Genomic DNA, 26,518 nt, shown 5'->3' with positions numbered 1-26,518 from the left:
GCACAGACAGAGGCCTGGCAGCAGATTCCAAATGGACTGCCTAAATACGGAGAACAAAAGGTCCACAGGGGAGAGAAAGGAGAAGCAGGACAAAAAGAGAAGACAAACAAGTAATGAAATTATAACAATACAGACAGAAAGGGAGAGAGATGGAGAGAATGAGAGAGAGGGAGGTAAAGAGAGGGAGAGGGGGAGAAGAGAAGAAAGAGAGAGAGAGAAAGAGAGGGGGAGAGGGTGAGGTGTGCCACAATGGCAAGGAACAATCATGCCGCGTCAATGGAAAAAGAGAGGTGGTGGTGGCGGTGGTGGTGGGGGTTGTTGGGGTGAGGGGTGGGGGGGGGCTATCTGGACAATGGAACCGGTGACAGGAGCACAATGGCTGCAGTGTTTTCAATTAGACATTATCTCATAGACAGAGTGGCAGGTCTCATTGTGTAAGGGGGCTATTTCAGGGCTGCCTTTGTGTGGGGCAGTGCTGTACACCCCCTCCCCCCCCAGCCCAGCCCCCTCTCCCCCCCCCCCCCCCCCCCCCCCCCCACACACACACACACACACACACACATGCACACACACAAACACATTGGCAAATACACACACAAATGCGTGCACAAACACGACCCATGTGCACCCTCACAAGGGCACACATGGCCACTTTGTTGTCGTTCCGCTATGCATGTGGATGCCTGAATATGCAGGTGCTGCATGTGTGCGTGCACGTGCACTGATCTGTGCATGCGTCCATGGAAAGAGAGCAGGCCTTTTATTGTGGCCTGTTATTCTTTTCCCATCAATGCAGTGTGGGTGGTTACTGACACTGGACTTCAAACACACAAACACACAGCTACGAGCACACACACTCACACTCAAACTCACACCAAACTACACACAAGAAGATGCTGGAGCAAAATAAGCACAGTTGAATCCGAGGGCTGGACCAGGATCTTCCTATGCTGATCAATTGAGATGATCTCCCCTGCCTCTGCAGCTCTGCCTTCCATGTTACCCATGATGCATCTCTCGCTGCACACTACATGTCCAAGTGGTTCTTGAACATTGCATACAAAGCATTCCATTTGGGTCGTTTGCGGTCTCCGTATCTCTAGTTAGTATGTGTGCATGTGTGTGTGAGTGTATGTATGTGTGTGTATCTTTGTGCATGTGTGTGTGTGTGTGTGCGTGTGTGTGTGTATGTGTGTGTGTGTGTGTGTGTGTGTGTGTGTGTGTGTGTGTGTGTGTGTGTGTGTGTGTGTGTGTGTGCGTGTGTGCGTGCGTGTGTGTGTGCGTGTGTGTGTGCTGCCACTCAACTGTGTTTAGTGAAACATTTTCATTTGTTATCTTGCAATATTCTGCGGACGATGGGGGCCGGAAAAAAGGAGGTGCTGCGGTGCTGTTGCTTCTGAGAACTAATGCGAGCATCCCTTATCCAGCCTCTGCATCTCTCACCCCCCCGTTTGTATGCATATTCAAAATGCATAAAAAAACACATTTCACATATGGACTCATGTGCGGTTTTCTTTTTTTCTGTGTGTCTGTGTCTTCCCCCCCCCCATCATGTCGGTTAAGACACCTCGGTCCTGTCTCAAAACTCAAACATAGGCAGATCTGCCTTATCGCCACAATATAGTGTCAGATAAGCAGAATAACACTTTTTCTCTGCTGTTTGGTTGTTATCTCAACTCACTGTCAGCCTCGTGAGGAGGGCCTTCATTCGTCATGCACCGTGAAGTACACTTTATGCTTGTGGCACGTTGTTAAGCGTTTTCTGAAAGATGGACGAATACAAACTGTGCATTTTTGCATATGAACCAAATCATCAAACTCTAAGCAAATGGAATGGAATCAGATGACACAAATATAGTCTAGAGAAAACATTTATTGCTTATATTGAACCGGTTTGTCACTATAGAACTTAGGTGTGACTTGGCTATGATGGTGACCTTCCTGTTAAAGGCACTCACTGTCAGGACAAGCATCGGTATCTTATCAGGGAAAAGAAAACATATTCATATGTTTCTGGTCTGCAGTTGTGTTGAAAATTACTAAACTGGTGACAGGATGACAATTGCAATGTCACAAAATGCCCAAAGCCTCCAACTGGAAAATGCTGCCTTTCTCCACATAACAACATTAATTTTCTTTGTACCAAATCAGAATATTCTCCAATATTTCCCGCAATCACAGTCAGAGGAGCAGAACAGCTTGTCAGGTGAAGACAAGAATGGTAGGATGTAGGGTTCCATGTTTTACATGATAATGACAATCGATGTAAAAACAACAGCATGATTGGTTCATCTCTAATATGCGTGTGCGTGTGTGTGTGTGTGTGTGTGTGTGTGTGTGTCCGTGCGCACACAAGATTTTCTGCAGCTCCATGGAGCTCAGTCTCGCTGATTCCCAGGGGCGCAGAGCTCATTAAAACTTAACCACAAACATGGACGCCTGTTTTGGAGGGGACATCAATAATACATCTATAAAAAAGAAAGTATATCAAATGATCGGCTGTAACAGACACAAAGCCATTAAAAGTAGCTTAAAATATGTATACATTTATCACTTTTAGGCCATCACTACATATTTACCTATTTTCAAGAGCCGCTCATCCACAGATGCAGCACCATTCATTCTCTGAAATCGGCATAGAGGTATAACGGGTCAATCGTATACTCAGTGGTTCAGACCACTGAGCAAGAGACACGGGGGGGGGGGCACAACCTTTAAAACGTGTTGTCTTTATGTGGGAACTATTCCAAAAGTGGATCCAGCTTCTATTAAATATATATTTATTAAATGACATACACTTTGAAATAACTTACATTTGTGGGGAAAAGTGTGCGTTTCAGAAGTTCGCTTGTCCCCTCTCACTCCCGGTTTCTGTGCCCATGCAGATAACAGACAGCGTCAGTGTTTTTGTAGGCATGCATGTATGTGTGTGTGTGTGTGTGTGTGTGTGTGTGTGTGTGTGTGTGTCTGTGTGAGTGTATGTAGGGGGAGACAAGGGCGCAGTTTGATTCCAATCTCCACCACCACACCCCAGACAAGCGCAGGACGGGCACACAGGAAGAGCCTGTGGGTAATCCACTCCAGTTGAGGTCGGGATTTTTATGACACTTTTTTTGTGCAGATTAAACTGAGGCACCTGATGCACCTCAACTGCCACCGCTTCCACTGGAGTCACTTTGCACCTGCACTAATAATGCACCACAACTACCATGGCACAAATTGGCCAAAGCGCAATACAAATGGTGGATGGCTTCCTATACCCAATACGACTCTCACTTTATAACAACCAGGAAATGATTCCTGTTTTGGTAAAGACAATAGATCTAGTGCTCCACCTTCTCACCAACAGCGGATACAAGCAACAACCTTCATAAAGACAAACGGCAATGTTGAAAAAGAAAAGTTATAGAACTTAGTTCTGTAGCACTCTTATCCTAGCTATCTTTGTTGTACACAGGGAATGGGTTACCCTAGTGATTGTTAGTGCTTTGACCTGAGTTCAATGAACATCCTTACTGTTCCGACAGCGATATATTGTTGTTTCTCCTTCTTCTGGCAAATTTAGTTGTTGTAAGTCGTTTAAGATAAAAGCTAAATGTCCTAAATGTAAATGTGCTCAACCACTGTAGAATTCAATGTTTTGTATAGTTATAGTTTGGTGCACCACTAAAGGAATCATTACAATTCATTGATATGAAGCTCTGTAGTTCTGGGTCTTTAGGTGTTTTCCTGTAGAGTTGTGGTCTGTCATAGTCTGTCCTCGCTGGACCAAGTAGCAAATGCCTATGAGTCTAGAACCTCTCAATCCAAGGGCGTAGGAACCGGGGGGGACGGAGGGGACGTGTCCCCTCCAATATCGGAGACAGGCGCATTTGTCCCACCTAAAAATTATACCGGATCTGTCAGGTTTCCGATATGTGTCCCCCCCAATGTTAAACTCATTCCTACACCCCTGTCTCAGTCCATATTTTAAGTTCTGAGGGGCATTTTCAACGGGCGCAGACCAAAATTGGATAGATCTTCAACCAATCCGAGCATCAAAACGTGTGACAAATAAGTGGCAGCCATCATGTTTTCTTTTCCTCCACAGCACTCCCGTAGGGATCTCCTCTGTACAGCCTACATGGTATCAACCCCCATATTAGATAGATGGTTGTGATAGGAGCAACCCTTGCCAGGTCTACTGGAGAACTGTTTAAACCGGAGGGGGGCAAGACCCATATACCAGAGCAAATAAAATGAGCTTGCAGACTCGTCCGGTTCCCAGGCTAGGGATGTCAATAGAAATGCTAAATACATGATTGCGTTCCCAAATCTGTCCCCAAAAAGTCCAACTGCCATGCCTGGGGGTTTATGAAAGAGTGAAAAAGTGATTGAGTGAGTGAGTATATTTTTAAAGGACCCTTGGGATCTGAGAGTCCTCTCAGACTCGCCCGGAGAGAGAGAGATCCATGTGGACTGACAAGGAAGCAAAATCGAAACACAACCTTAGTGAGAGACCAAGTACAGGCCACATTCAACGGTGTGTAACTAAGTGTGCACCTGTGTGTGTATGTGTGTGTGTGTATATGTGTGTGTGTGTGTGTGTGTGTTTGTGTGCATGCACTAAGTTCAGTGTGCGCATGCACTTATTTCAGTGTCTGTGGCTGTGCGTGTTTGAGTGTGTGTGTGTGTGTGTGTGTGTGTGTGTGTATGTGTGTGCGTGCGTGCATGCGCGCGTGTGTGTGTGTGTGTGTACGTCTGTATTGCATGATGCTGAAAAGATAAACTGGAACAAAAGATAAAAGAACATGAGTTTGAAAGCAGAAGAAAAGAAAGGGGAACTGAATGGAAGGGAGAGAGAGCAGGAGAGAGGGAGAGAGGGAGAGAGATACAGAGAGACCGAGAGAGAGATGGAGAGAAAGAGAGAGTGAGAGGGATAGAGAGAGAGAGAGAGAGAGGGAGAGAGAGAGAGAGAGAGAGAGAGAGAGAGAGAGAGAGAGAGTGAGAGAAAGACAGAGAGAGAGATGGAGAGAAAGAGAGAGAGAGAGAGAGAGAGAGAGAGAGAGAGAGAGATAGAGAGAGAGAGAGAGAAAAGAAAAGAAAGAACCAACCGAGAAAATATAGAGAAGAGGGGAAACACGGAAGGGGAGCACAGAGTGCAGTAGTGGAGAAAGGGTGGGTGGGGGGGAGGGAGACGGGGGGATGGTGGTTGTAATCCCGCAATAGTGTGGTGTTGTGCCGTCTCCATGGCGACAGGCACAAAGGCCCGTGGTTGGCCATTGATGGCTAATTGTATTCTTCACAGCTCTTTTGTTAATTGTTGTCTGCCCAGCTCCCACTTCCTGCTGGGCTCCAGCACAAAGCCACAAACAGGAGGGATTAGAAATGGCACATCAGCTCCTAGCACAGCGAGCCATCCACTCGTTCTCTCTCTCTCTTCTCTCTCTCTCTCTCTCTCTCTCTCTCTCTCTTTCTCTCTGTTTCTTCTTCTCCATCCTTAATATTACCATCACCCTTTCTATATCTCTCCCATCCTCTCTCTCTCTCTCTCTCTCTCTCTCTCTCTCTCTCTCTTCTCTCTCTCTCTCTCTCTCTCTCTCTCTCTCTGTCTCTCTCTCTCCACATGGCAGGTGAAACATAGGTAGAGCAGATGGGATAAGCCTTTGTGAGACAACAGGTCATCATACGTTTACATGGGATTTTGTTTTCTCTGTGTTTAATGCCACACAATGGCCCACCGTGCCTTATTGTTATGAGATCAATGCAGAGTTGTTCAAATCGTGTCACCTCTCGGTCACGGCACTTCTTGCGTGACATCTTCCGACGCTGAAAATCAAATGCAGTTGAAAATAATTGACTCCCGATGGCAGAGCAGCAAACAGTGGAACCAACAGCGTGTGGATGCTTTCTGCTGTTTCTCACTGATGTCATCGAGCCGGCCTGGCCAGGCATTGGCCCACTGACTTTTGAGGTACCCCGATCCTATAGCGGGCACACCCCTGACCATTATATGCTGCAACACCGATTGCTTCTGGTGCATCATGTTCTTGATATTCACTGAAAGGCTATCGACTTCCCTGGACAATGTTTAACACAATACAGTGCTAGCAACAATGTTGTGTGCATGCGGAACTCATACCAACAATGTACATACTCATATGTTGTTCATTCATAGTATGTGATGTAATACGTTAACTGAAGTGTACAGTACAATGTATATACTTGACATTAAAAAAAGACTAAGCATCACTATTTTTATGTGAGGTAAAGTTTTGATCTCAAACATCCGAACACCACCCTGACCGTTCCGCATCGCTACACTCCTTTGAGAAAATACTGTTTATTTACAGCTCTTTCACGTCTCTTTTACTCTTTAACCTTGATACACCTTGTTAGCCCTGATGATTTAACTGACCATGCACTGGCTCATTCATTCCCCGTCGCAAAGTGTATCAATACACACATCTTCATGACAAAGAATTCTTTCAGAGCTGAGAGTGTTTTGGGGGCAGCAGCGGATATCAAAGTACAGGGAGCTTGAATTAGGATTTTATTTTTTTGTGAGTGCACCTCATTGGAGCTACACAGAGCTACACTTCATGAAACCTGCATGAATGTGGTTAAGAGGGTAAGAAAACACATCCTGGCAGTCACCAGCTGAGTTCTTTAATGCAGACCAAGGATGAAATGAAAGTAACACAGGTTAGAGCCAGGTTGACCAGCATCATAACATCCAAGCACTGGTGTGTCTCATCTGAGTGAAGATACAGTTTCCCATTGTCTCATCCCAAAGACGTGGGACAAGGGCAGGCCATGGGACCGTAGGATCCATGATAGGCCAGAGTTCCTCACCAGCTTCCGCAAAAGACTCAAGACTCACCTGTTCAGAGTTCACCTAGACTCTGCATTGCCACCCCCTAACACCCCTCCTACTCAAGGAATGAGGAGCTATCCGTGAATCAGAAGGGGCTAACCTACTGTTGTTGTGCACTACTGCCTTGCTTGTGAGCCTCTGTGCAGACCCCAGAAGATGCACCAATATTAACAGATGGATGATGTTCTTTACCACCTCTGTGGGCCTACCCTGTTGTGATTTTATCCTCACCCATGACACAATCAGAAATATCATGGGTTATAAGAAGATGATTTGACAACTTGAAGACACTTAAAGTCCCATAAATGAGCTTCCTCCTGCTATGGTTTAAGTAGGGCGGACACTTTGCTCTTTGGACCATGGATGGACAGCCAGACATGGTTCCTAGTCTGTGTTATGGGGATGAGTGGGAGAAAATGAGGCGTTCTTGTAGTGTGGAAGGTGTGTGGTGCTGAACCTTGAACCCTACTAGCATAATGAAAGCTGGTGTTAGTTTGTTTGGAGGCATTGGTTTCACCCCCCCTGGCCTTGGATGAAGGTCTGTGTGGATGCGGACACCATGGCTCTGTACTAACCAGTGAATGGTGGCTGAACATTCCTGTGTATGACTCTCCTTTGACTCTCCTTCCTGTCTCTCTGTGTCCATAGTGCAGCTCTCTTTTCCATCCTCTTTCTGAAAGCTTGCTCCTCTCCCCATCATTGCATTTCCGGTAAATATTGACCAATTGCTTCGCCCACATATATACACTAATCTTTCCCTTTCTGTCGCATCCTTCGGAACCTGTTTTTGTGTCTTTGACACTCTTTTTTTCAGTGTTCAAGGCCATGATGGTGATGATGAAGACAACCGCCTTGGGAGAAGAGGTGTCACAGGAGGGGAAAATACAGATATTTTCACTGACACCAGGAGACAGTTTTGACAAGGTGGAATGGCTGCTTTAGTAGCACACACACACACACACACACACACACACACACACACACACACACACACACACACACACACACACACACACACACACCACATAACACACACACACACACACACACACACACACACACACACACACATAACATTTTATATTTATATCAATAAAGTGAGTCGTGTCACGACCTATTTCCCTTCTATTAAATTTGAAAGAAAGGAGTAGAAAGAATAAAGAAGTGAGAAAGAATAAAAATGAAAAGAAAGATTGAACGAATAAAAAAAGAGGAACGAAAGAAAGAATGAAAGAAAGAAAGATTACTTTTGCATGGTCGTCAATAATCATCGTCTTGGATGTTTAGGACGACAGTTTCATGCTGCCTAATCCAAGTTAACGTCAATGTGCTGTGAATGGTGCGCTCTCACTTTAAGTGGGAGGTGAGCACTGGGAGCGTGGATGTTAGTAACAAAACACCAGAAAGTCATCAGGCGAGTGACGAGAGAGGTTGTTCCCTCCGAACCCGCAACGGAACCCACACACAGAGCAAAGTGTCACGTCAAGACTATCGATGCTTGTGTGTACTTGCTGTCTTTACCAAGCGGGCATTGCTGTAATCAGAAGTTGAGATCACGAGCAGCAGCATCTGTACACACCGCCGTCGTTCAGTGAGCGAAGGAGCGACGTCCTCGAGACGCGGCGGAGGAGGAGAAGCGGAGTTTGGGAAGCGACCGGGAGTGGTGAGTGGATTTGCACCGCGGACACGGGCTTTATCGATCACATATCGGTTGTCCAGATTTAGGCTACAAGCCACCACATAGGCTTTAGCGAACAGCTGAAAAATCATTCAATTTGAAGCTGAGAAAATGCTAATTTTAAAGGACTTTTTAAAAGTCAAAACAAGTTTTAATGTTTAAAGCAATTGGCGATGACCATTTACCTTGTAGATGACTCTGGTAATGACACAGACGAGCTGTTAGTCTGCATCTCGCCCTGAGAAAAAGCGAGATGCCCTGTTTTATAATTTTTCTTCATACACCTTTTTTCTCTGAATGCCCCTCCGTCGGCAGGTCGACACCACTGCATCCTTCATGGGTGACCTCCTACTGGAGAGGATGAGGGGATCACTGAGTCTGTGGGGGGGGGGGATGCTTCCTCGGCCGTTAGGTTTATTGAAGAACAAGTGTGTGAAACTACACAACCCTTCTTGTTCACTAGCCACAGTTATTGTTTTCCCCCTTCCTCAGTTATCAAGGTGTACTGCGGTGTTAAGAGGGGGAATGGGGTCAACTGCTGGGATGTACTTGTCACGGATAAGACATAACCAAGGGTTTGATGGTTAAAGTCATTGGACATTGGCTCATAATGGGGGTCGCATGTCTACATTTTGAGTGTGTGTGTGTGTGTGTGTCTTTACAGTGACTTCTTTACAGTGACTAGTCGCATACAAAGCTGTCCGTCAGTGGGGAGTCCCTGACCTTTCTTTCTGTCAATCGCCTTTCTTCTCCCCCTCCTCCCCCAATTCACCCCCCCCCCGATTGTTTTCTCTTTTTTACCACTTAGCTTCTGTCTTTTCTTTTCTTTCTTTCTTCCTTTTTTCGCTTTCTTTCTCACGCTTTAGCCAGATAACTTTGAAGGACAGTGGGATGTACACACACACACACACACACACACACACACACACACACACACACACACACACACACACACACACACACACACACAGGTCAAACTTTAATGGTGCCTCTTGGTCATGTGACTAATATCCAGGAAGGACTATCCAGTTGACGTGTGTGTGTGTGTGTGTGTGTGTGTGTGTGTGTGTCAGCCATTTGTGTGTGTGTCAGCCATGTGTGCGTGTTTGTCATCCCAAGGAGTGGCACCGTTCACCCTTCACCTCTCTCACTTCAAAGAGCTTTGACTCCCAGGTGACCAGGTTCAACTGGGGGGGGGGGTGTGTTCTCTCTCTCTCTCTCGCTCTCAATATGTGTTTGTTTGTTTCTGTGCCTGTTTCTTCAGGTCCTTATCTGAACAAAAGTGAATGTGTGTTTTGGTTAGTCATTTGACTGTGAACATGTAAGATTATATAGATTGTGTACATCCAGGACAGTTCAATTGATGTTGTCACATTCATCTGGAAATATGTCAGTTTGTCACAGTGCAAAGAAAAGCACACATCATAATTGTTCCTTGATTGATTGATTTCTATTTTCTAAAAACAAAGAAATGTCCATCAGGCCTTTGGTACTTGGTAACCACTTTGAATAGAGAGCCCTATTGATTAGATGTCCACTGGCGCTGGGATCTCCATGACAAACAGCTTTTGTTACGTCTCTATTCAGTCATAAGAAGAGCTTCTCCTCTTCACCTGACCTTCCATATAAACCTGGACATTGTTCTCTCAGGCCTATTGAACAGGTATTAACAATAGGAAATCATGTGTGTGTGTGTGTGTGTGTGTGTGTGTGTGCGTGTGCATGCTTGCAATGGACTGTGGGGAATCTTATGATTCCCCAAAATGATGACCCTGGATATTAGTCATTCGACTTTCTGTCCATTCGTTATGGCTTTGATCATGGGGAGGTTGATATTTTATACACATGCATTAAGTGGTCGTCTTTGTTTCCTTGCTGATCCATTACCGTGAATCTAGGACTTCATGTCATATTCCTTCTCATACGAGGCTGGTTGGTTATCGTGTCACCTCTCTGGGGTCAGGGGGATGAATCGAGGGTTGATTTATGTTTCATCCCTCATTCTGATTGGCTGACATGGTTTGTAATGTGATGTTGCATAGTTTTGCAAACTCAGCACCAGCAAGCGACTCCACGGTGGCATGAGCCTGTGTTTTTAGGTTGATTTCCTTCTCTCCTTTCCCATCGTTTCTGGGATCCATCAACACTTCCTTTCATCTTCCCACTTGCAAACTGTTTCCATCCCTCCATCCCATCACTGGAAGGTAGAGGAAATTACCATAAATATTGGCTGGCATGCACACGCACACACACATGCACACAAGTAAGCAAGCACACAACTCAAAACACGACAAAGGTAAGACTTATTTGTACGATACCACAAGACGACGTGCTTTGTAATCCCAAGGCGCTCACTTATTCAATGGGATATTTGGGATGTAAAGTTTTTTTCATGCTTGTGTTTATCATATGTGGTCTTCCACTTGCCTTATTAAGGTCATGGTTAATTTGCCACCTGCTCAAAGGCCTATTTCAATTTGCATTTGCTACGGCAATATAAAGACTTATTTTTTTGCTATTTTATCAATGGCCATAAATCATTGAACAAGAGCTTGGAACAGAGGTGTCCTTGAACACCGCTCTGTCTCCTCCATGCAGCTCAACAACCCTTTTTGGAATGCTCAATAGCTTTTTGTACGTTCTGCAAATCAAGTGTGTTTGTGGTGTGTGTGTGTGTGTGTGTGTGTGTGTTTGTGTTTGTGGTGTGTGTGTGTGTGTGTGTGTGTGTGTGTGTGTGTGTCTGGGAAGCGTATATGCTTATTCAATAGAGAATTAAATGATGTGGTTTGCAACATCAATATACAAGCTTGTACAGGACTGAGGTGTGCATGTGTCATCACACCTAACGTTTCAAGTGGAGCCTTTTGTTCTTAGAAGAATACCTTGCTCGTAAATTATTGTCCTCTAACCCATGAGTAATACAATTTCCATTCTCGCTCAATGGCACGCACGTTCTCACGATGCAACGGCATGCTGGGGAGCAGCCCCGTGTTGGTCTTCGCTGTGAAGAGGCTCATTCACAACATTGTTTGTAATTATTAAACCGCTGTTACTGAGGTCTACTTGAGGTTGACAGCTAAAATAAGTTGGCAATAGCTATAGATATTCACAAAAACCGAGTTTAAAACTTGGAATCCATACAATAGAGTTTGTTATCATGTGGCCGTTTTCGTACGGTGGAGGAAAAGTGGTGTCTGCACTAGGAGAGGCAGTCAATAAGAAACCTGGTTATTTACTGGCAAAATAATCACCAGGCAAATACCATTCAGACTTTTTTTGTTTGTGGTTGCAATTTTCTAATATGCTTACTTTGGATAACAGCCCCTGACAGTTCCTCTATGGGTTCCCCTTTCCATCAATACTCTTTCTTTTTGGTAACCAAACGAAACCATTTGCATGCCTATTCGATCGAGAGAATACCCAACAGACTGATGTTTATGTGTGTGTGTGTGTGTATGCACGCACGCTGTGGCCCCTCCTGTTAAATGAATTTGTTTATTTAGTTTATTTTCCTACATATTTTGTGAACAAACAAGCATCCTATTGATAGATCAACTCAACGAAAAATAAAAAAAGCCCCAGCAGTAGTTTCCTCGTCAATTTACATGACCCTCGTCTCAACTTTAGACAAGGGGGCTCTGTTGTTATTGGGACCAAAATGGTTCTTTATAATCATAAGACACACACACACACACACACACACACACACACACACACACACACACACACACACACACACACACACACACACACACACACACACACACACAGAGAGTGAGTTTGTTCACTTGCAAATAACTACAGTGCCTGGTGTTTGTGCCACAAGAGCATCAAACCGCAACTGTTCTGATTTGCATTTATAAAAATAAAAAGTCAAATCGGAGGTATCTAAAGCGATAGTATTCATAGATCTGCTTTCGGAAGGGCACGCGGTTTGGCAGATGTTGTGCCCTCGTATTTTGTATTCATTTGTATATTTATACGAGAAATGGGTTTATTTGCATATCTTGAATAATGTTTTTATTGTTTAAAGAGAAGCTATATAATGTGTGTATTTGTAATGGTTGGATGGAAACGTTAAAAGAGGCCCTGTACTGTCAAAATGCTTTGTCTTGGTTTAGAAAATGAATGTTACTCAGCAGTTGTCCCACACGATGACAACACAGCATGCACATGCCAATGTGTTTCCCCACTAACAAGTGATCATCCATGATGTTACACCTATAGCTGTTTTCTACCACATGTTGTAATGGTAATATGAAGCATCCCTAAGATACGGATGTCAAGGAAGGCCTATGGCTTATTGTGGCACATCAACAGTCAGTGACAAGAAATGACACCAAGAAATTAACATCACAATATTTTTGTTGTGTTTTACTTGTTATATCGGTGATATGGAAACATGTATAAGTATAACTTCAGGATAATGAAGAATTTACCTATACACTGATAAGTATTCATCGCATTATGCTTAATAATATTATTATTTTTTTTTTTTTATTATTGCATAATGTAATTTAAAGTGCAATATCATGATTTAACTTGTCATCCCAAATCTTCGGGGAATCCTACTTGGTTTTATGTTCTCCATATCTTCCGTTTGTCATCACTTCGACCACAAATGCTCTAAATTAATTTGGGGTCTCACATTTCGCTGATGTCTCTTCCAAGCCTCCTTATCAAGAACGTCCGCTTTGTAAAGGCCTGGAGAGACCAGGAGAAGGGACTCCCATGTTCAGGGTGGACAGTTATTCTGTTACCTGTCGGGCCGTGCAGACATGACCCCTACTGATCAGAGCTGGTTAACTACCTGGGGCACGCGGTTAATGACAGCGAATCCTCTGCTATTATTTTGGAGCACACACACATGCGTCCCGAGCCCTCCTGTGGAACGGCCACACTGAGATGAGGGCGCCTTCTGTAGAATCACCTGTTGCGCTCCTTGCTGGGCTGAGGCGTTGTCATGGCAACACCTCTGTGACCTCGACCCACTCTGTCTAGAAGGCCTTCAGCAAACACTGCTCGTCGCTCTCCTCTCTCTGCCGACCCCTGTCTCTGTAAGACACACACACACACACACACACACACACACACACACACACACACACACACACACACACACACACACACACACACACACACACACACACACACACACACACAGGAGAAGGAGTATATATACTGTGCACAGTATATCGGTTGTTGTTGTGAGGTGGGGGGTGGCTGTGAATGGAGGGCGACCATGTTAAGAGAGAGAGACGAAGAGGGAGAGAGAGAGGGATTGTGTGTATGAGTCCATCTCAAACACACACACAGTTGCGATAGAATGGGCTGTGTGGGTGGTTAGTCGGGCGGGTGGGGGATGGAGTGGAAGAGCCTTTTTGAAAAAGAATGAAAAAGAAAGGGAGAGAAAAAAGTGGCCTTCATAGACATCCTTTCTTCTCTTGTTCTATCTCTTTATTGGGAGTGTGTTTTGTCCGCCTGCTCCCTCCCTCCTCCCCTCCCTCCGTCCTCTGATAAATGCCACAGTAGCCTTTCGCTATCCGCCACAATGGGCGACCTGTTTCAGAGAGTGGAGAGACAGAGAGAGGGAGACGGAGAGGGAGAGAGAGGCATGAAAAGGGGGCTTCTTTTTTAACCTGCGTTTCTAAAAGCCGAGTGAGAAGAAAGAGGGGCCGCAACTGAATTCTCTCTCTCTCTCTCTCTCTCTCTCTCTCTCTCTCTCTCTCTCTCTCTCTCTCTCTCTCTCTCTCTCTCTCTCTCTCTCTCTCTCTCTCTCTCTCTCTGAAGGGGAGTAGTTGTGTTATCAGCCTATTTATACATCTTTAGAAAGACTCCAAAGGGCAGGAGAACATCAGAGAGACAAAGACACAGAGAGGGAACGCTTTCAGAGAGGAGGGACTTTCAGACGTTTCTAGAATGAGTTGTTTTTAGGCGGAAACAATGAGGCCGTTTAAAGCAGAAAAATTACTTTGGAGAGCAACCAAATATACACGCAGCAAATGTTTTGACATTTCCTCCAAGGTGTGTAATTTATATGTGTAGATCACATTTTGGAGAAGGAGTGCGGTAATTAATCCAAGTATAACTTTATTAAGGGTGGAATAGAGCAATCAGCCCGTGACAATGTGAATCCAGCTTTGAAGGCACAAGGCAGCTTCCTGCAATTGGCTGTCGTTACTGTGGGTCTCTTGTGTTGTGCTTTCCTCTTCCATGTTTAAATTGGTCGAGAAAAAAATCGAACGCATCACATTTTCTGGTTTAATGGTATTTTAGGTTATGCGTTTTGAGATTTCCAGATTTGTTTCTATGCTCTGTTCCGTGAGAAAGGTCATCAAAAACAACACACATTTTTGTTATGCGGCGGAGTAGCAAGTAAAAAGTATATAATTGACTTCCTGAATTGCACTTCCAACTCTCTGTTTTTGAGCCCGTCTAGTTATAAACACATTCATACATTCAACTGCAACAGCAGGTGCATCGCCACCTCTGGAAAAACTTTTTGAAATGTGTTAAAGTCGTGTATAGTCCAAACGCTACTCTAGCTGATCACAAACTACCTGCTGATGACTTACGCTAACTGCAGTAACTGTGTCGGCTGCAATCCTGTGCTTAGATTTTACAGATCAGTGGAACTCGTTGTTTTTCCTCATGGCATAACATCCCCTACGAAGACACCAAAAGCAAATTGGTTTTGGTCAGTTGCTCATTATGTCTGTTCTGTCTAGCCAACAGCAGATCAACTTGCTTCCACAGCTTGGCATTAGTGCCAAATGCATCCATTGTTGTACGAAAAGCACATTTGAAAAGAAAAAAAATCTAAAGTCACTGAGCTGTTGTTACGTACAATCACTCCTTCCAGACGTGCAACCTTGTACTTGAGGAGTTTTTTGTGTAAATTTGCTACTGTTCTACTGTTTTTTTTTGTGTGCATCAAAGCGCAGACAGGCAATAATGAGCCAGCCGATGTTTATTTCCAATGCCTTGCGTCCTTTATTCTCTTGATCACCGGGCAACAAAAGGATCTTTGTACATGAGAACGATAACTCATTTGCCACCGACTATAAAAGGTTTTTCTAAACTAAGAAGTAATGCATGATGGTAATACACACGTTAAACCACACTATGGCGGTGCGTGGACGCACCGGCCAAACAGTTCCTCCTCAACATGCCGCGGGGCCACAGATGTACTCTTTAAAGTCACATCACGGGCCGACAGGAGGGAGACTGGTGGGCATTGTGTGTGTCTGCACCGTGAGAGCCGCTATGGGGCAGCCCCCTGCACTCCACAAAGGGAAAAGATAGAGAAAAATGTGTTCTTTGTGGCACCTCTATCGCTCCATCACATCAAGCCGGGTTTTCCAACAGTGTTCTTTGTGTGCATGAACTGACCAGCGACCGAACCGCACAACAACAGACCTTATCACATCGCCGAGCCTCCTGCACGCCTTCTAGGGCCTGTGAGCACGCCACGCACATGCACACATGTATGCACACACACGCACACAAACAAACGCACATGCAAGCGTTCTTTCTTACACTTACACACACTTTCTTGGGTTGAAATGACCATGGGATCACACACACACACACACACACACACACACACACACACACACACACACACACACACACACACACACACACACACACACACACACACACACACACACACACACACACACACACACACACACACACACAGTATAGTGAATCCACAACAATACATCTGGAGGCAATGGAGTGTGTGTTCTTGATGGGCTACTCTCTTTGGACTATGCCCAGCTCGTTTGGTTCAGCACCGTTGACATCAAAAGGGGGCGAGAGAACAGAGGAGAGGGAGAGAAAGAGGAGAGGCAGGAGAGAGGAAGTGGGAGGAGTCAGGACCTTTGTGCATCTTTCCTTCACACCTCATTCTCTAATGAGCAACGGTCAGCAATGCAAGAATCTCTCTCTCTCTCTCTCTCTCTCTCTCTCTCTCTCTCTCTCTCTCTCTCTCTCTCTCTCTCTCTCTCTCTCTCTCTCTCTCTCTCTCTCTCTCTCTCTCTCTCTCTCTCTCTCTCTCTCTCTCTTATATCAGACCAACAATACGGTCCGCTGGTGTTTTCCCAGACCGTTCTGAGCTTCACACCTGAAACCACCAAGGTGTTTGCATAAAGCCAGCTCTCTCCCACCTGTTAGCCGGGGGGTAATTGTTGTTGAAGTATCTGTTGGTTATTTCTACATGATGGTGGTGGTGGTGGTGGGTAAGGTCACCTGCGACAGCTTGCTTATTATGCAAATAGAGGTCCTGGTTGGCCATGGAGAGTGAAGAGGTCCATTGTGTGACTCCCTTGAGGGGACTGGTTTGGAGGCTTGGGGGAGGGGGGGGGGGGGGGGAAGCAGGGATGTGTGTGTTTGTTTGTGTGTATGTTGTGTAGGGCTGTACGATTCAGGAAAATAATTTTATTGCGATTATTCGACCAATATTCCGATTGTGATATAGTATGCAATTTTTCTTTTTAAGGTTCCTTATGTTCTGTATTATTCACTAAATAAGCAATAAATCCTTCTATGACCAACACAACATTGGAAGCAGCAGTCAACATATAAACGGCTCTTTCATTTAGGCCAGGCCTATGTGTTGAGATGAATTGATGCATGAATTGATATTACAACATCTTTATTTAACTATAACTAACTGTAAAAGAACAATAAATACAAATCTTGCTTATCTCCCGTCATTAACAGTAACGAATCACAAAAAATGTAATTAATCGCAGCCTTTATGATTTGCAAAATCGCGTTCTATTGCATCGCAATGTCTGTTTGAATTTGATTAATCGTTGAGCCCTAATGTTGTAGTGTGTATAAAAAGAACACACTAGCCTGGTATAGCAAGCTACTACCATGGTTGGACTGGGTTCAAGGGGCGTGGGGCACGCTATGCAAATCCGATCTGGCTCAATGTAATGGGGCCTGGAACATAGTCCTGTCCCCGTGACAGAGCCCTGGACCCCAGGTGGTCCCTGACCATGAGATACCCACCGGACCAGAGGTAGAGCTTCTTGCAATACACCTCACTTTGTTGACCTCTTTTTGTACATATGCTATATGCCTAGAGAATGCCCGTTTTTAAGAAATTAATGATTTTAGGAGAGCCCAAATGCAGGCCTAGAATACACACAATACACACACTACCTGAGTAGCACATTGTATTTGGAGGTGGATTCGCTTCAGATTTTATTGGAATCTTCGTATTTTCTAAATGAAAGAATAAGTCAAACCATAGCCATTTAAGTTTTACACCTGCAACCGAATTGTGAACAGCTTTATATCTTTGGGAATTGGCTTCTATCAAATAAACACAAATAAATGTCTGCTTTCTTTCTTTCTTTCTTTCTCGCTCTCTCACTCTTCTCTCTTTATCTTTTGTACCTTTCCTTTTTGTATACGTCCTCGGGCATAACAAACAAAAAAGACAAAGACAATGTAAACCAGACAAACGGCTTCTGTCAGCAAGGAGAAGGTACCAAAGAAAGAAAAAGCGATTGACTTTGCCAATCTCCTGTCTGGGGCGGCGCGGTGGTTCAGAGGGTGAAATGTTTTTTTGTCCACGAGTTAAGACTTGTTAGCTAACTGAACGCTTTGTGTGTGAAGTGTTTTTATTTGTATGTCATGGGAAGTGTTAAATTTCACTGTTGTCATCTCCTCAAAGACTGATGTTATCGGTTGGGACACGCACACTCACACACAGCGACAGTTGTCTCTCTTTCCTTTCGACTTCCTTCGCTCCGGCTCTTGGAGGAGTGTGATCTAGGGTCGGTTGACGGCTCAGAGCGGCAGTAGATCTTTGTTTTTCTTCTTTTCCTTTCAGTTCTGAATGAACGATCCAAGCATCTATTTAATAAACACACTAGGAAGAAAGCTCAATTTTTATTTTCTTAATTTTGTAGTTTCTCAATCGTTGTTCAACTTCACAATATGTGAAGTTGAACAGGTTGTTAACACAGCTTTCTAGAGGTTGCTGAAGTCAATGTAACAGGTGAGTGTATCAAATCTCAAAGCATTATTTCGGTGTCTTTTTAAAACGCCAACATGTGCACATTGACACACACATGCACAATAACTTAAGCGTCGGCATGGATGCCGTCTGCTATAGATAGGCTGAGCCTATAGATAGGCTGAGGGCTTCAGTAGGTGAAGGGCAGTCAACAACCTTGGATTGTTTGCATTGTTCAAAGTTAAGACGTTACTGCATTGTCTTGTAAATGAACAACAGCCTACACACACACACACACACACACACACACACACACACACACACACCCTTCAGGCATTCCATGCTGTCAATAGCCATTTGGGCTGCAGCGATTCTGTGCATAGCTTTGCATTGGGACACACACGCGTGACAATGTGAAGGCAGAGGGAAGCATGTGCACGCCACCTGTGGCACCTCCATAATCCGGCCCCCTTTGGAGCATGGATGGGAGCCCTAGGAATAACTTTCAAGTGGGACAGCTCCTTCACACACCCACACTCCCACCCCGCTCCACCTCTTCTGCCGTCAACACAGTCAACCCCTCACTGTCTTGTACAAAGGCGGCGCTGTAGAGAGGAAAACCTACCCTGCTGACAGCCTCATAGTTGCCCCTGCCTGACCACTCACTCTGTTCAGCGTCTCTGCCTGCGCCCACTGCTGAACGACGACGGGAGAGGAGAGGAGAGGAGAGGAGAGGAGAGGAGAGGAGAGGAGAGGAGAGGAGAGGAGAGAGGGGAGGCCTTGTCACAACCATGGACCAATTTTTTTTTTATTATTATTATTTATATTATTATTTAAGATTAGTTTTGCCCTTTTTTACCTGATAAAGAAACAAAAATCATAATAGCCACTCGCTTTTTTATATCTTTTTCTGTATCTGAACGGGAATAAAATTACCAAATAGATACATATAAATGGTGAATCGCAATGATCGCAAGCAGAGGAACGTGAGTTTGTCAGAGTGCACGCGTCCAACAGCTGAACAAGTCTACAAATCCCTCTGCGACTTTAAGTGATAAAAAGTCACCACAATGCCTAAAAACCATCAACGACATTCATTTTAAGAAAAAGGAAAAGGCTTGGACACGAGAAGTTAACAGAGCTGTGCACTGAGCCCTCTCGGAGGCCGGGCCGAAACAACTTTTGTTTCACTATGACTCCTTTCAGCTGGCCACCTCTCCTTCTCCTGCAAAAAATAAATAAATAAAATTGCTAATAAAACGCTTGAGGTGGCGTTTTGAAAAGAGAAAACTAACATTTTATTATTAATATTATTTATTCCTGTTCCCCACTTGTGTTGGAGATATCTACTTCTGGGCCCCATGAATCGAGGACCCGTCCACAGCCCGCTAAAACTTTTATTTTTACTGGCTGCGGAACTATGCACTGCTCCTGGGGGCCTGGTTACAACCATAGCGTGCAAACCCCCCCTCCCCAAGAAAACAAACCCCAAACAAATAACACACTAATGGATGTGATGTGCCCCTACAAGTCTTCCGGGACACACACACACACACACACACACACACACACACACACACCAGCTGTTAACTTCTTCTCTTTCACTTACCATTTCCAAGTTATATTTTGTGTTACTTTGTGTCGAAGAAAATGACCTCAATGTCTAAACCCACCTGGCTAATCTATGACAGGTCCCTGGCCGTTGATAGACAAGTAGTTCCGTCTTAACACTATGAATTTGTCTGCACTCATTTACTTATTTGTGTGTGTGTGTGTGTGTGTGTGTGTGTGTGTGTGTTTGTGTGTGTGTGTGTGTGTTTGTGTGCGGTCCTGACTCAGTCTGTACATTCCACTGCCATTGTTACCCGGGCTGTTTCCTGCGGCCCAGGGCTTTTGTTGCGCTCCTCGCCCATTGTCCCGGCTTCCTTTGTTCCCGCCGCTCCTAACAATGAGTCTCCCCCCCCCATCCCTCTCAATATATATATGGGCACTTTTTGCCCTTGTGTGCCCTGTTTGTTTTGTTCAGCTGTCTGCCATGTTTTTCTTTCCTGCTCACGCTGGCTGACGATCAGGGGGACGCAAACACACACACACACACACACACACACACACACACACACACACACACACACACACACACACACACACACACACACACACACACACACACACACACACACACACACACACACCGTTGCATGCATACGTTCAGCCAGTCCAGGTTGATTAGTCCAAGTTCACCGAGGTTAGGAGCCTCGCTCACTCATTTGTCATTGTCAGGCCGTACTCCTTTAACTCTCTCTCTCCACCTCTCGCTCTGTGTCTCTCTATCACTCTGCTTTGAATCTCCCTGCCATTGTCTGCAGCCCTTTCTAAGCTGTTTTGTATACCCTTTGACACGCACGCACACATGCACACACTCTGACAAATTAAACAGTACCCTCTTGACAATTATGCAGACAGCTATCGGGAGAACTGGTCCTACAGCGACTTGACCTCTGACCTTTCTGAATTCTGCCCTGAGCGGTGCCTGAACTTGAATGAAGTCACCGCTTGTCGTGCTCATCTGTAAATAAGAGACATCGTTGGATCACAGCTTTACCAGAATGGGCTCCTTATTTGCACACTTTACCGATTTATTGCTAAGAGAAATTGTTCATCATTTCGATATTTTCATCAATATGGAATTTGATTTGTCACCAACTGCAACCTGATCATTAACGTCTAACTCTGGAAATACCATGTTGATGTGTGGGTAATCACCTTGAATTAAAGTGTACTTTGTGCCCCCTGCTCTTCTTCCAGAATGGTTGAGCCCAGCCCCCCCACGCTGCATCTCCATGCCAACGGGGATGTTGGCATGGTGGGTGTTGGTGTCAAACTTGAAGAGGAGGAGTCTAGCGACGGAGGAGGGGCCATATCCCGCCACGCTTCCACCAAGCAGTCTCCCTCGTGTGATTGGTCGGGGCTCCCGTCCGTCGAGGCCCGCCAGCTAACCCCCCCGCTGTCGTGCTCGCCCTCGGTAAAGAGAAGGCCTCTCATTGGTCGATGAACAACATGATGCGCCACGTTCAGTCCTTGTTAGTTGATCTCCAGAAGAGATTTAGTCGATATAAGTCTATAACTATAACTTGTAGTCTATAACTACAGGCCCAAACTAATTGACCAGGAAGTAGAGTTGTATGTCACTTGGCACTTAATGAACGCACTTACATATTTGTATTTTTATATATTTACTTTATATTGCATTGTTGCTGTTATGTGGCTTTTGAGGAAAGAAGCATAATACTTTTACTCTTTGTACTAAATAATATATATATATATAATAAGCAATTCTGATTCAGTTTCTATTGTATGTTGTACATCCTAACACAATTTTTTTTACTTAGAATTGTGTAGCATCTTATCCTAGCTATCTTTGGTGTATACGGGGAATGGGTTAACCTAGCGGTTGTTAGTGCTTGGGACTTGGTTATATGAACATCCTTACTGTACCGACAGCCATATATGGTTTCACCTTCTTCCGACAAATGTATTTATTGTAAGTTGCGTAAAGCGTCTGACAAATGCCCTAAATGTTAATGTAAATGTCATGTAAAAAGTTGTTGGTGTTTTTTCCCCGCTGTACTCCTGGAGTAGAGTTTGCTAACGTCTTCTCCTGGTGCTGTGTCCTGATAGGACGGCTCCCCCAGTAAGGACCTCCCTCTGAGGCAGAGCCCCGTGGACCGGAGGGACGCCAGCGTCTACAGCCGGCCGGAGGGGCGGCCCATCTTCAGTGAAGGTACCAGCGTTTCCTGCTCGTGTGGGTGTGTGTGTGTGGGTGTGGGTGTGGGTGTGGGTGGGTGGGTGTGTGTGGGTGGAGGGGGGTTTCTTCGGTCCATGTTTGACCTGTGAAAGGTGACCAGTACTGGTTTTGCTATTGATCCAAACACATTGGATCTCCTAAACAACAAGCATGCAACCCTCCCAAACCTCTTTTTTTCTTTGTGTTGATTCCTGCTTGGCCCGAACGCAGTGGCACTTGCTGCCTTGTATAGTGGAACACATTGTGGCTGTTTGGTTGGAGGTGTATTAAGGTGCATGCTGCAGGCAGCGCTCAACTTTTGTTATTCTTAGGCTTTATTAGGTGAGTGCTGCAGGCAGCACCAACTATAGTTATTCTTGGGCATTTTATTCTTTCTTTCTTATTCTCTACAAACTTTAGACCTAACTTCTTCCAAAATGTTGCATCTAGGGACTTGAAAAGGTTTGTCTTTGCTTGAAATCATTAACATTTTTTTATGTTTTTCAAATATTAAACCTTCTGTCAATGGACAGAACGCCACGCACGCATGCATGCACGAACGCACGCACGCACACACACACTATGTTTCTTCTTCTACACTGACTTGACTGTTACACTGACATGATTCAACCATTTCAAACTATTTGTTTTAACTCTAATACTTTAAACTCAAAAAAAAAATTGTCTAAATGTTGACATTATAAAGCTTAAAAACTTTAGCTTTAGCTTCATTATACATATTTTCAACCTCACTTCAACCACACTACAGCACTCACTGCATTTTCTTTAGGAACCGCATTCTCTGTTTGTATTTTCTTAACTTTTTGTTGTGGTTGTTGTGTTTGTGTCGTTGGTCACAGTCATGCCAACGATCGAGAAGCTACTGAGCACGGACTGGAAGGAGAAGTTTCTGGAAAGAAGCGCCGAGCAGCTCAAAGGTGAGCCCCCCGCTTACACTTTGCCAAAAAAGGTCCATTCCATTAGTTCTGCTTTCATGCCTACGATTGCCTTCTTGCCTACAATCCAAAAAGTAGCTTCGAAAGTAGAAAGTAATTTCAACAGCTCAGACCAAAGTCTCTCAGGCATTAAAGTTTTGGCTAAGATTAACTTCTGTGCTTTCCAATGATTATTTGTTAGCCCGCGCATCATCCTCCCTCTCTCTGTTCCAGGTGTAGTTAGAAATGATTTAAGGCTCAGGGAAATGTACTATTCCCCCCCAAACTCGCAGCCAGTAGAGGAATGGCTAATTCCATGTACTAAAACTGTGTATAGGTGTTTAACACACACACACACACACACACACACACACACACACACACACACACACACACACACACACACACAGCTGGGAAAACAGTAAAATAACAAAGCTACCAATTCCACCGTGCTGTGAGTCACCGTGGCGGCGATGCTGTGGTCCTCAGGTACGCCCGAGTCTCTGGCGGAGAAGGAGATGCAGCTGCTGGTGATGATCAACCAGCTGAGCGGCCTGCGGGAGCAGCTGCTGGGGGCCCACTCGGAGCAACGCAACATGGCGGCTCTGCTCCTGGAGAAGCAGCAGCAGCAGATGGAGCTGGCGCGGCAGCAGCAGGAACAGGTAGTTACTCATCCCGCCGCACCGCATCCATAACGCCCTGGCAGGGATAACCCGCTTTCCCACAGGTTTGTGCTGGTTTGCACATTTCCACTTACCCCTTGTGTGTGTGTGTGTGTGTGCGTGTGTGTGCGTGTGTGTGCGTGTGTGCGTGTGTGCGTGTGTACGTGTGTGTGTGTGTGTGTGTGTGTGTGTGTGTGTGTGTGTGTGTTCAACACTTACAGATCGCCAAGCAGCAGCAGCAGTTGATCCAGCAACAGCACAAGATCAACATGCTCCAGCAGCAGATCCAAGTCAGTCCATACAATGGTCCTAGAACCACATAGCGGTTCTATCTCTGTCCACATAGCGGTTCTATCTCGGACAACATAGCAGTTCTATCTCGGTCCACATAGCGGTTCTATCTCGGTCCACATAGCGGTTCTATCTCGGTCCACATAGCGGTTCTATCTCGGTCCACATAGCGGTTCTATCTCGGTCCACATAGCGGTTCTCTCGGTCCACATAGCGGTTCTATCTCGGTCCACATAGCGGTTCTTTCTCGGTCCATATAACGGTTCTATCTCGGTCCATATAGCGGTTCTATCTCGGTCCATATAGCGGTTCTACCTCATTCCATACAGTGGTTCTATCTCGGTCCATATATTGGTCCTATCTAAGTTTATGTTTTGGTTCTATCTCAGTCAATACAGTGGTTCTCTGTCAGTTCCTCACTAAGCTCATTGTGTGTAGAGCCCAGTGGGAATAAAGAAGTGAGGCAGCACACAGAAGGTTCTCATCTTTTCAGCAGATATGAAGTTCTTTCCCCTCTATACATCCTGTGTTGTGCGAACGCTTCCACTCAAGCAAGAGATGCTGTGATGTTCTGCAAGGTGACAGATTACGATGTTGTTGAGCCATACGAAATGTATCTCTGGCATCGGTAAAACAAGCCACAGAAAGTAGGAAGAGTCTCCTATTGATGTTGTTACAGCTCTCATGCAGTGTAAGTGTTGCTAAATAACTTTGTTGTTAAGGCCTCTTGTAGCTGAATATGATAACCCTGATCAGATTAGACCTCATGGCATCTCTGTTTAACCACGGCAGGGAAATGGTTGCATTACTGCAGTGAAAGGAAGTAGATGGTGTAAGAGTACAAGAAATTAAATTAAAAAACAGTGACTAAATTAGAAACACTTGTCTGATGAATACGCAGGCTCTGAGCGATTTTACAATCATTTCACAATACCTACTACTGTTACTTTCAGTACAAACCACTAGTTCTAACTTGAATGAAGTCTTCAGTTTCATGCAAAGTAACATGGATAAATTAATAAATGTTTGCTCAAATACATCATATTTATTTAAAATATATCCTAATGCGTAATATGGGAATGTTCACATATTGAGAGTCAAATAGAAAATGTTGCACCAATATTCCCGCCAAGTTTCCCTCATTCACACATTTCTAGATTGATGATTCAACATTCAAATTTTACTAGAATGATTAATCACCATTCATCATTTCTAGATTGATGAATCAACATTCATCATTTCGAGATTGATGAATCACCATTCATCATTTCTAGAGTGATGAATCAACATTCACCTATTTCTAGATTGATGAATCATCATTCACATATTTCTAGATGGTGAATCACCATTCATCATTTTTAGATTGATGAATCAACATTCATCATTCCTAACTTCGAGGCGGTCGCATCGCAATCTCCCGGAGTGTCCAGACGTTGAGTGTGTGTGTGTGTTCTGTCCTGAGCGTCCAGACGTTGAGTGTGTGTGTGTGTGTGTGTATATTCTGTCATGAGCATCCAGACGTTGAGTGTGTGTGTGTGTGTGTGTGTGTGTGTATGTTCTGTCATGAGCGTCCAGACGTTGAGTGTGTGTGTGTGTATTCTGTCCTGAGCATCCAGTAATGAGTGTGTGTGTGTTCTCTCCGGCCCCAGCAGGTCAACATGCCCTATGTCATGATCCCGGCCTTCCACCCAAGTGCCCAGGCTCTCCAGGTGAACTCTGACCCCCAGTTATCGATGCCTCTGCAGCCAATACCCTGCAAGCCAGGTAAGCTTGTCATCAGCAGCAGAACCATGCATCCATATGGTTAACCAGCAGGCCATTTAAAATGTTTTGTTTGTATGTATGTATGTATGTATGTATGTATGTATGTATGTATGTATGTATGTATGTATGTATGTGTCCATTATTGCACCCATTGCACTCCTGATCATCCCTGGAAGGAGGGATCCCCACACCTCAAGATATATTCCTTGCTAATTAAGGGAGTTTTCTCTTACCCTCTGGGAGGCTATGGTCAGGGAGGTGTCTTAAACACATGGCCTGTTAAGCCCTTTCAGGCTATACATATAAAATTGAATTTAATTGAATCGAGAAGACATGCACTGACACAGGATTTAAAGTATGTGTTTTGAGGTGACTGTGCTGGAATGCCAATCTGAGCAACAGCTTGACTCGTTGAGTTACCCTTTTCCATAACAACAAAAAACTTGATATTTTGTTGCCATTTGTTGCCATATTTGTAGTTATTATTTTAGTATAGAAATCGGTCGCGATTGAAATCGATTTAATCTCCACTTGAATCAAATTAATCTTCATCAATTACATTTTTA

The 26,518-nt window shown here is 44.6% G+C and overlaps 1 protein-coding gene across 5 annotated transcripts in view; it reads left to right on the top strand.

Moving 5' to 3' along the window:
- Positions 1-8,281: 8,281 nt before the first annotated feature.
- The window catches only part of sox13 (SRY-box transcription factor 13), a 30,994-nt gene continuing 12,757 nt past the window's right edge, over positions 8,282-26,518 (top strand). For 3 of the 5 annotated variants that reach the window (XM_079741591.1, XM_079741594.1, XM_079741590.1), the window contains exons 1-7: positions 8,282-8,519; positions 21,322-21,538; positions 22,195-22,297; positions 23,161-23,238; positions 23,725-23,897; positions 24,119-24,187; positions 25,838-25,952. In XM_079741591.1, the coding sequence (XP_079597717.1) occupies positions 21,323-21,538; positions 22,195-22,297; positions 23,161-23,238; positions 23,725-23,897; positions 24,119-24,187; positions 25,838-25,952 (754 nt within the window). In that variant the 5' untranslated portion in view covers positions 8,282-8,519; position 21,322. The remainder of the gene's footprint in view (positions 8,520-21,321; positions 21,539-22,194; positions 22,298-23,160; positions 23,239-23,724; positions 23,898-24,118; positions 24,188-25,837; positions 25,953-26,518) is intronic. The other 2 variants (XM_079741593.1, XM_079741592.1) reach the window with 1 other exon arrangement.

This window comes from Pollachius pollachius (genome assembly GCF_949987615.1).
Source record: "Pollachius pollachius genome assembly, chromosome: 8".
Lineage (NCBI taxonomy): Eukaryota > Metazoa > Chordata > Actinopteri > Gadiformes > Gadidae > Pollachius > Pollachius pollachius.
The sequence above is the reverse complement of the archived record's forward strand: the minus strand, read 5'-3'. Positions and strand labels throughout refer to the sequence as shown.